At 44.9% G+C, this 11,647-nt stretch overlaps 1 protein-coding gene across 1 annotated transcript in view; it reads left to right on the top strand.

The window, feature by feature from the left end:
* LOC311312891 (interleukin-1 receptor-like 1) overlaps nt 1-4,373 on the top strand; it is a gene marked incomplete at both ends in the record, with an annotated part of 9,018 nt that extends 4,645 nt beyond the window's left edge. Inside the window, 3 exons of the mRNA XM_084442899.1 lie at nt 256-393; nt 756-920; nt 3,985-4,373. Of these exons, the coding sequence (XP_084299025.1) occupies nt 256-393; nt 756-920; nt 3,985-4,373 (692 nt within the window). The remainder of the gene's footprint in view (nt 1-255; nt 394-755; nt 921-3,984) is intronic.
* Between the last annotated feature and the right edge of the window lie 7,274 nt (nt 4,374-11,647).

The following is an 11,647-nucleotide window of genomic DNA, read 5'->3' as shown; positions in this document are numbered from 1 at the left end:
GCATCTTCAAGGCCGTCTTAACCATAGACAGTGTTTCTGTCCAAGACTTCCACTCGGAGCTGAAATGCATGGCTATGAATGACCAGAGATGGATATCTGCTCTCGTCTTTCTCAAGCCTGAGGGTTGGTACAGTATGAACACACACACAAACGTGTGCGCGTGCACACACACACACACACACACACACCAACCAACATCACCCTTACCTCCTCAGAAGTCTTACTCAATTTCTCCACCGTGCTGTCCTCTCCCAGCCTCCATGCTGCCTCACATTGTGACTTGGGTGTGCGTGGTGGTGCTGTTCCTTTTGGCAACTCTGGTTGTCAGATACTTTGCCATCGACCTGGCTTTACTCTTCAGACGGGTACTCCCTTCTTATGGCCGTCCTGAAGGTAAGGACTTTCACACTGCCGTGTACAATACTGAAGTTATATTACTGTGAATGTACAGCATTTTAACACACCACAAGGGATCCTCTAACCTTAAACACTGCCATTTATAATAGTTCTAGATGTTTCAAGGAAAGAGACATCAGCACAGAACTGTACAATTCCAAAGGCAGTAATTCCATCTCAAATGACAGAATCTCAGATTCTGTTTAAAATAAACCTCAAACTAACTAAAACCCAGAAAAGGTCCCTCGGTATGTATTTATTGGAAGCTATAACGCTTTGAGCCTTATATAAATACAATGCATTATTATTATTATTATTATTATTATTGTTGTTGTTGTTGTTGTTGTTGTTGTGTGCAGATGGGAAGGTGTATGATGCCTACGTAGTGTACCAGAGCCAGGGTGTGGACCAGGCCATGGAGGACAGGTTGCATCACTTCATCAGCCTGGTGCTGCCCTCCATCCTGGAACAGAAGTATGGTTTCAGGCTGTTCATCCAGGGCAGAGACGACCTGCCTGGGGAAGGTGAGAGCACGGCCAGGGGCCTCATTTATCAAAGAGCGTGTAAATTCAGGTGTAAAAGAGGGCGTACGACGAAAATGAGGAAAATGCGAAAAGTAGCGTACGACGATAATATTTACACGCTTTTCGGATCTATCAAAAATGTCGTACGCCATTTCCTGCACGAAAAATCCGACGCTGGCGGAGAAGAGAGCGTACGCGCACGCGCCCCGTGTTCCGCCCTCTCCACGCCCAAATTCAACCATATATGGTCAAAACTATGACAGCGCACAACGTGGATACCCCGGAAGGAACCGACATAATATAGCGTGGAGCATAGGACAGACAAAGACGTTTATGGAAAAACGCGGAAAGAAGATAAACTTTTCGGAGACGGAGGTGCATGTGCTTGTTGGTGAGGTCCACGCGAGGAAAGAAAATCATCTTCGGAAGGTAAGCTATTTGTACGAGCCTACATTTGTCTGATTGCTCCTACAGTTTAGGTAGCCTACTGTACGTTTCGTGCATCCTGTATTTGGTGTAGGCTACACGGACATGCTGTATTATGTGGCTGTGAGGAAAGCAAACATTCCACACATTCTGTGGTAGGCTATGATTGATTTAGGACCAAAAACAGGGAACGATAACACAGATGACCACTTCATAATGTTAGACCACATTAAACATTTTCCCCTCTGGGAAATTAAGACTCTCATCTAAATCACCCGGTAAATCACACTTAAGCATTTATTTGGCTGCCAACAGAAAAACATATCAATTGAATATGGCTACACAATAAAATGTTTAATGCATAATCAAGTTAACAGACAAACTCAAAGAAAATGACTGAAATTGTTTCTCCAGACTCTGACGTGGGGTGGGACTCAGAGGAAGGGGAGTCTGCAGTGGTCCTTGACCTGACAGTCGTGCCCCCGCCGGTTGCAGCCTCTACATCCAGCGCCACGACCTCCAGTGCCTCCACCTCCAGCGCACCGGCCTCCACCTCCAGTGCCATCTCCAGCGCCTCCGTCTCCACCGCCCACGCCTCCACCTCCGGCTGCCAGCGTCCCTGCCTCAAGGGTCCCTGAGGGCTGGGCTTCCTATCAGACGCTGTGCTGGAGGCTCATGACCCTAGAGGCCCAGAGGGAAATGGCAGAAGGGATTGGGGCAGTTGTGGGGCAGTTGTGCAGCAGTTGGTGGAGGTCACCACACTACACCACCAGAGCCAACAGGACATCCTCACTGCACTTCATTCCCTCACACATGCTGTCACGGACCTCACACTGTCACTCACTACCACACTCACGGACCTCACACAGTCACTCACTACCACACTCAAGGACCTCACACAGTCACTCACTACCACACTCACGGACCTCACACATTCATTCACAAACACACTCACGGACCTCACACATTCACTCACAAACGCACTCACACACCTCACACAGTCACCCACCAACAGACAATAAAATGGCAGAAATGTGAACCTTACTTGTTTGTGTCTTCATAGCTGGCGCATGACCTCAGTGTGGGCCCTTTGGCCCCGCCGGTAAATCTCATGACGGGGAGGGGGCTGAGGGCTTGGGTCCTCATTTTGTGGTGGGGTCTTGACTGGTTCTCATTCTTATCAGCTTTGAATATACATCTTGGCAAACATAACAGAATGATGTACAAGGAGGGGACAGATACCTAGTGAAAGTACTATTGGTTGCTAGTAAAAAGACAATAATGAGGGCTTGGTATAAGGTGGAACCCCCAACCAAGGAGCAGTGGTGGGTGTTGTGGAGGAGATTTATGAGATTTATTTATGCATTGAGGATGCAGGAAGGAAAGTTTGAAGGGAGATGGGAAAAATGGATGGATTATAGAAGGAAGTGTGATGATACCACTAATATTAAAATTGTCATATTTGAGTAAGAAAAAAAAGCTGCATGGATGGAAGTACCCATAAGCTGTTATTGTAAGTTTTTATGTTTTATTGTATTGTCGTTGTATGGATGGAAAATGCTAATAAAGATTAAAGTAAATAAGACAAAGAATATGTATCCTGGCTATCCACACACCAACAAGCCAGCCGTCACGCGCAGCGCCTGCCTCCAGTCTAGCCCATAGCCTGCTGTGCGCCAGGATGAATGAGTCATGCGTGGAGCCAGGCCACCGTGCCACTACACTTGTGATGAGCATGTCGGCGTCACATATGATTTGGGTATTTATAGTGTGCACATTTTAGCGATTCACATAGACGTATTCATTCACTGATGGTGCCCTTATGTGGGTGCAGTCGCCATCGCCGTCACCTCTTTGGAGTTCTATCTCGGCCAGTAGGCCGAGTAGCGCCGGATTCATTTAGGCTCGCATTACGCACAGGAGGACTGTCATTTATATGCTTACCAAACAGCAAACAGGTCCACATGATCACATATTAATGACAATCTAATTGGTCAATTATTGCCGTTTGATGGAGTGCCTGCATTAGGTGTGTGACATATAGCGCGGAAAGGTTTGGGACAGCGCATAGGTTCAGTTTGGGGAACAAATCCATATCGGACCATGAATGAGCCGGTTAGAGGACACGTCTAATCTTGCATTGCGATATATGTTTGTGCTGAATTGGGCTATTAGCCTACATGATTGTGCGTTCATGAACTGTCCAAACATTGTAATTCACCGACGCACCACCTGCGTCGCCAGTTCCCCCTGTGTTCAAAAAGGGTGTAGAAAACCGTGTAAATCGGTAGGACAAGTTGAGAGGTGTCCTACAAAAGCGCGTAGAAAGGCGACTAAATTTTCGCCCTTTCGGCTTGATAGATCGCAATGTGGGGGGGGGGGAAATGGCGTACGCCTGAAATCACGAAAAAGACCGTGTAAAATATGGCGTACCTCAATGATAAATGAGGCCCCTGCACTAGGCTTTATGGTGTTAAGCATGTTTTCTTTTGGGGGCCCCTAGTAGAATTCAGCTGTTTTCAGTGTACCTGTGTACTGGTGTTTGTCCAACCTGCAATATGCCCTACGTTAACTTCATTGGCTGTTCAATACCATTTTATCTATGGCTGACTCCACCCCCTGCCTGTGCCTACTCCAGATCGCATAGAGCTGGTACAGACGTGCATGCGGCTGAGCAGGAGGCTGATGGTCATCCTCACCCCGGGCTCAGGGTCAGGGTCGGGGGTCGAAGGTCATGGCTCCTCCCAGACCCCTCTGGAGGAGTATGATTGGCAGGTGGGACTCCACCACGCACTGGTGCAGAGTGAGATGAGTGTGATCCTGATCCAGCTGGGGCCCTGGAGGCAGGAGGGCCTCACACACCTGCCCCCTGCCATGCAGCACCTGGTACGCAAGAGCGCCCCCCTCAGGTGGCAGGAGGGAACTCAGGGTGTCACCATGGCTAATTCAGGATTCTGGAAGCGGGTGAGATACATGATGCCTGCCGCACCACTGGGGGCAGACAGAAACACCCAGCAGTTGATATGAATCGGCTCTACGACATCCAACTGAGAGTCTGAGGACTGGAGGAGGCTGAGGACTTTTACAGTAGCTAGTATATATATATATATATATATATATATATATATATATATATATATATATATATATATATATATACTGTATGCCTGGACTGAATAGGAGGAGGGCTCAATGTAAACAAGTCTTGTGGAGGGAAGCGCGAGTGAACACGGGGAGAACATGCAAACTTCACACAGCAATTTTGTCCATCACATGCAGCAAAAATGATGAAATGTCCTTGTAAAATGGCTCTAGAACTACTTTCCCCCTATATTGTATATATTTATTTAACCTTTATTTTCCCATGTTAGTGTCATTGAGATGAAAAATATGTTTTTTTAAAGAGACCTGGCTGTTCTCCAGTTCAAATATGCCCATAAGTGGTCAAGGAAGTCATGCCACATCACCTCCATCCTTGCCTCCCTACATTGGCTCCCAGTGCACCTCAGGATCCAGTTCAAGGTCCTGGTGTTCACCTACAGTACAGAGCCCTCCATGGTCAAGCCCACGCCTACATCTGCCACCTCATCCACCTACACTGTTTATTTCTATAGTAATTTTTTTTATTTATACAGTACAATAATATAATATAATAATATATTAAAAAATCACACCTTAACTGTAACATTTGCAGTACTAATATGATTTTACCACATTTTTTATAATGGTATAAAAAGTTCTACTGTATTTATTACGGTAAAGTTCTGACCACGGTGCAATGACCTCGTCCAGTCGGTCCCTGAGGTTGTCCGTCCAGGGGCTCCTGGTGGTGCCTCGGACCAAGCTATGGACTAAGAGTGACCGAACTTTTGGGGCGGTGGCCCCTAGGCTCTGGAATGCACTCCGCCAGGACTTGAGAGGCAGGCATTTGTCCATCTGTAGTTCTGATTTTTTTTTTCCTGTTGTTGTGTTTTTTATGTTATTGAAGGAGCTGTCTGTATTTTATACTTTCACTGTATGTGTATTTGTATTTTACATCTGTATTTTTTATGTGTGATATGTATTGTTATCTCCACTTGTGAAGCACTCTGTACATGTTAAGACCGCTATAGAAATAAAGTTTTACTTACTTTTACATACCAGTTGTGGCTAGATTGTATATGGTATCTCCTGAATCTCTCGGGTCCCTCAAAGACATTCCTATGTCACAAGTGTTATTTAATAGATAAACCAAGTCCCAACTCATCCTTCCAGATCAAAGTAAGACATTCTGGAAACTTCACCTAAATAACATGTCATGACTGAAACTGTACTCTGAAACTCTGTTCTTACTGTGTCTGTATGATTTTTATCATTTTCCTTTCATGTAAGGCACTACAGTATGTGCTACATTGATTTGTATGAATGGTGTTATATAAATTAAATACAATTACATTGACATTGAAACAGCTCAATCAACAGAAAGAAACAGTTAAAATGTAAATGTAACCAAGTGTAGGCTAAATAATCCTTCCTTCTGAAAACCTGTTTTTGTTCCTGCTGCAGATGTCAAACCTGATTGGAGGCATGAGATGAGCCAAGGTAACCTGTCTGCAGCTGGACGAATAAATGAACACCATATGTGTCTGTTTGTGTATACATTCAGAGAGTGTGTGTGTGCGTGCGTGCGTTCGTGTGTGTGTGTGTGTGTGTGTGTAACAATTGTTGACATGGCATATGCTGACTCTTATCTGATCTCACAGCATCTCCAAGCCATCTGTTCTCATGACATTTAGAAGGGCTCATGTTACACAGGGCCCAAACCCACCTGAGGACATACTGTGAATAAAAAGCCTATGTATGTACGGTCCAAGATTATTATTTTTTTAAGTAATTATTATTTATTTATGTTATTATTATTATTATTAGTATTAGTAGTAGTAGTAGTAGTATTATTAGTATTATTGTATTCCTTGTGTATCAAACATGTTTAATATTATCTGAAGTTTTTTGTCTTAATGCAAATGAACTGCATGATCCCTGTCTTTGCAATAGTCTGTGACTAAAAACTCCACGTCTAGATGTGAGAGGGTGTCAGACTTTAAAAAATATTTTCTAAGTCTTCTAGTGTATGTTTGGCGATTGCACTTTGTCTAAATTATATAATGCTCCTGCTGTGTCTTTGGAGATTGCGCTTTGACTATAATACATAAAACAATAACATAGAAAGAACAGATTAGAATAGAATATAAAAATCTAGAATATATAAAAGTATTCCACACATACTGTTTGCTATACTATATACGGTGCATACACAGTTTTTAAAAAAGAGATTCCCAGGGCATTCTCTCCCTACATCCCTCTCTCATGCACACACACAAGGTCTTTTTATTGGCACTTTTTATTTTAAACATATAACAACTCAGCACATTGGGCGGAGCCAATGAATTCGACAATTTCAGAACCTCGTGCAAGAAATATAGACAAGGAGAGTTTTGCAACACGTGAAGTTAATTTCTCTCCATACTCCGGCTCGGGGCGCCTATACAACATCAGACGGATACCGTTATACGACCGGAATAAGTTTCTAAATGTGAGTAGCACGATTTACTTCTACAATCTCGTGTATAAATGTATTTTACAGGGAGTGTAGGATCTGTGCCTGTCACTCTCTCTTGGATCAGAGGGCTCAGATAGACCGCTATATTCAAAGCTAGCTAGTGTTCAGTATTTCTCAGTATCTTTTATTTATTAAGTTGCACAATTTATGTTCAAGATTGAATCATTCTCTTCCATTGTTTTTCTAAGAGGTGTAATATTAATTTTCCACAGGTTTTGTCATCTCTTTTCTGTCCTGAAAAGTGTTGACACACCCCTTTAAGTGTTTTATACAGGCCACCAATTGTCAGTGTTTTGTGTGTTTACATGCAAAGTGCATTTTTGGACAGCTGAGTCAGAGCCTGATAGCTGGTGGTTTGTCAGTGTACAGATATCATAATCTATGTTTAGCTTTCTTGCAACTAGTCACTCAATAGCTACAGGATTAGACGAACATAGCTACGCCAAGTCTGCAATCTCCACTGCGTGTCATCCCCTCTGGAACACACATACAGTATATGGACTGCTGTGGTGTGTGTGTGTGTGTGTGTGTGTGTGTGTGTGTGTGTGTGTGTGTGTGTGTGTGTGTGTGTGTGTGTGTGTGCGTGCGTGTGTGTGTGTGTGTGTGGTTTTTGATGTAGGTGGTGGTGGGTTTATTTTCTAAACTTTGGCTGGATAATCATCACAGAGTAAAGGATTGTTTGGAGGAGATTGCTTATCTCTCAAGGCAAACAGTGTGCTAGACTAAGCTTGTGTGTGTGTGTGTGTGTGTGTGTGTGTGTGTGTGTGTGTGCATGCGCACATGCGCATGTGGGTGTGTTAATGAAGTCAACCAACTCTCAGAAGTTAACAGTTTCACTGTGACTTTCTGTGAATCTCATTACATAAGAATCAACAGACTGATCACAAGGATGTTTTAGTGTACCCCACCTACATACTGTATGCCATTCAAAAATGAGCTTTTTATTAAACTTTTGTCAGAATATCTGTAAACATAACTCAAAAAGGGATCTAGCTAACAATCATATTGTATATATAAAATAACTATAAGTATGATGATTGCTCACTGGCCTCACCAGATTGTCATTAAATACTGCTACTAAAATATTGTAAACTCTGGGATACTGTATCGCTATCTAAGATTAGTTTAGAACCCTAAAGAGTATAGAGTAAACCTCTCTGGCTTTAGAACCCTGTCCTCTTCTTGGGGGGGGGGGGGGGGGGGGGAGTAAACCTCTCTGTCTTTAGAACCCTCTCCTCTTCTTGGGAGAAGAGTAAACCTCTCTGTCTTTAGAACCCTCTCATCTTCTTGGGAGGAGAGTAAACCTCTGTCTTTAGAACCCTCTCATCTTCTTGAAGTTCTGGTAAAATCAAACATCCTTAATATTATCATTATCAAGTTTTTAGTCTTAATGCTAATGACCTGCATGATCCCAGTCTTTGCAATATCGTATAGTCTGTGACTACAAATTCCACATCTTTAGATGTGTGAGGATGTCAGACTTTTACAAATCTTTTCAAAATCTTCTAGTGTATGTTTGGAGATTGCACTTTGTGTAAATTATATAATTCTGCTGCTTTGTCTTTGGATATTGCATTTTGACTATTATAATACATAAAAGAATAACATAGAACAGATTAGAATAGCAGAACATAATCGAATCAAATAGAATAGCGTAACAAAATGAAATAACGATAGGCCTACTACATTTTACAGTGCTGCGCAACCATGCATTTTAGAGCCTGAGCTGGACTGTAGACCCTTTTGTCAGCACCCTGCTCAAAATACGCTCCCGCGGCTACAGTATGTTTGGAAGTAATTCAGTCCTCAGTCTTAACATAACATAAATCATAACCTCTATGTCTTCAGTGCAGTTGCTCACCTCCAGCTTTCTCTTTCTGGCACCTATCTTGGAGTTATGGGAGGAGTTTGGCCAGGAGTACTCCAACTTCATATCTGCCACCGGCAACTCTACTCGTTCCACCTCCTTATCCTCCATGGTCCGCCTCCATAGAGACGGGGCTGGGGCAGGGACTGATCATCCCAACGGTGTTGGTGTGGAGCCCCACATCTCCCTCCGTTAGACCACAGCAGCAGCTGGGGGGGCTTGCTGCTGCTGCTGTAGTCCAGTTGAGGTATACGTGGGCCTCCACACCAACACTGTTGAAGCTAAAATATTCAACTGGTGATGGCCCTGGCTGGGGTATGATTGGAGGAGCTGGGCCAAGCTCGGGACTGATTGCTTGTTCAGATATGCAGTCTGTTGCAGAGAAGAGCTAGGCCATGTTTGGTTCTGATATGCTGTATTCATGCGGTGTCTGAATAATCAGAAAAAGGACCTCTCGACTGGGAAAATTCACATGAACGCCCTGTGAAGTCAGAACAGCAAGTCGGCAAGTCGGTGAAAATGCTGGTACACAACTTGCCGACTTGTGACGTCATAGGCAGGACATAGCGGACAAAAGTAGGTTAAATGTTTATTTGTGGCGGTAATAAACTGTTTATTTTTGGCTCACATTTAACCTAATTTGTAAGGTAAGCCATATGGTACTAGGTTGTAATCGTTAGTTGCTGTCCACATAGAGTGATCTAGATTAGTTATTCAACAAGTCAGGTAAAGCAATATCTTTGTGCTTCAGGGAATCCTTTGCTCTTTATTGTCACGCAAAAACTAGAAACAGCTACCAGCAGGTTGTTTACATCCTGGGCAATAAAATACACTATCTTCTCAGCATCCATGTTGTTACCATATTATGACTCACAACTCGGGAAGTTGAACCATCCGAGGAGCATGTGAATGCAGCAATAGGCTGACTGGTTCAGAGAAGGGTGCCATGTTTGGTTTAGATAAACTGAGTAGTTCAGCGAACGGTTGGGCCATGTCTGCTTCTGATTGGTTGACTGGTTCAGAGAAGTGTTGGGCCATGTCTGCTTCTGATTGGTCGACTGGTTCAGAGAAGTGTTGGGCCATGTCTGCTTCTGATTGTTTGACTGGTTCGAGAAGTGTTGGGTCATGCCTGCTTCTGATTGGTTGACTGGTTCAGAAAAGGGTTGAGCCATGCCTGCTTCTGATTGGTTGACTGAATTAATGGGTTCAGAGGGGAACTGGTCAATATCTGAGTCTGATTGGCTTATTGGTTGAACAGGCTCACAGAGGATCTGGTCAATGCTGGAATCTGATTAGCCATTTGGGTCGACTGGCTCAGAGAGGTCAAGGTCAAGGTCAACTTTATTTATATAGCACATTTAAAATCAACCGAAGTTAAAGTTTAAAAATGTCTAGGGTCTGGGCAGACCGAATTTGTGGCGGCAGGCTGTTCCACAGCTTCGGGGCAGCCACTGCAAAAGCTCGGTCGAAAGAGGGTTTAATAGATGTTGGAAACGAATTGACCAAGTGGCCAGCTGGCTCAGGGAGGAGCTAGGGGTCTCAAACTAACAAATCTAGTCTAGACAGCCTGGAAAATTAGCTAGCTAGATGTAATGTTACATAGGCTAAATTATGTTTGGACTAGTGGACAACTACAGTGGATACTGTAACTAAAGTTACCTCAAACGACGAGTCCTCAAAATACTTCTTCACTTCCAGCTTCTAAGAAACTCCAGCACAAGTGCAGCGGGTGTCAGTGACGTGCGTACGGCACGCGGGAAGGGGCTGGCTGGCTGGCTGACAGAGTGATAGATGCTTGTAGCCTATTGCACAGCACAAAACACAACAGTGTTCGAAATATTTTATCATCATCATCATCTTCATCCGCTTATCCAGGGTCGGGTCGCGGAGGCAGCAGCTCCAGCAGGGGGCCCCAGACATCCCTTTCCCTAGCAGCATCAACCAGCTCTGCCTGGGGAATCTTTAGCCACTCACAGGCCAGTGCGGAGATGTAGTCCCGCCACCTAGTCCTGGGTCTACCCCGCGGCCTCCTCCAAGCCGGACACGCCTGGAACACCTCCCTAGGGAGGCGCCCAGGAGGCATCCTCACTAGATGCCCGAACCACCTCAACTGGCTCCTTTCGACGCAAAGGAGCAGCGGCTCTACTCCGAGTCTCTCCCGGATGACTGAACCTCTCACCCGATCTCTCAGGGAGACCCCAGCCACCCTCCGGAGAAAACTAATTTCGGCCGCTTGTATCCGTGATCTCGTTCTTTCGGTCATGACCCATCCTTCATGACCATAGGTGAGGGTGGGGACGAAGATAGACCGGTAGATCGAGAGCTTTGCCTTTTGGCTCAGCTCTCTTTTCGTAACAACAGTGCGGTAAAGCGACTGCAGAACCGCACCAGCTGCTCCGATTCTCCGGCCAAACTCCCTCTCCATGGTTCCCTCACTCGTGAACAAGACCCCCAGATACTTGAACTCCTTCACTTGGGGTAAGGACTCATTTCCTACTCGGAGCGGACAGGCCACCGGTTTCCTGCTGAGAACCATGGCCTCAGATTTAGAAGTGCTTATTCTCATCCCAGCCGCTTCACACTCAGTTGCGAACCTATCCAGAGAGTGCTGGAGGCCGCAGGCAGCTGATGCCATCAGGACCACATCATCTGCAAAAAGCAGTGACGTGATCCCCAGCTCACCGAACTGCAAACCCACCTCCCACCGGCTACGCCTCGATATCTTGTCCATGAAAATCACAAACAGGATTGGTGACAAAGCGCAGCCCTGGCGGAGGCCAACACCCACCGGAAAGGAAGACGACTTACTGCCGAGGACCCGGACACAGCTCTCGC

This window comes from Borostomias antarcticus, assembly GCF_949987555.1.
Source record: "Borostomias antarcticus genome assembly, chromosome: 9".
In the NCBI taxonomy this organism is placed as follows: Eukaryota; Metazoa; Chordata; class Actinopteri; order Stomiiformes; family Stomiidae; genus Borostomias; species Borostomias antarcticus.
Note: the sequence above shows the minus strand (reverse complement) of the source record. Positions and strands in the feature narration are given on the sequence as shown.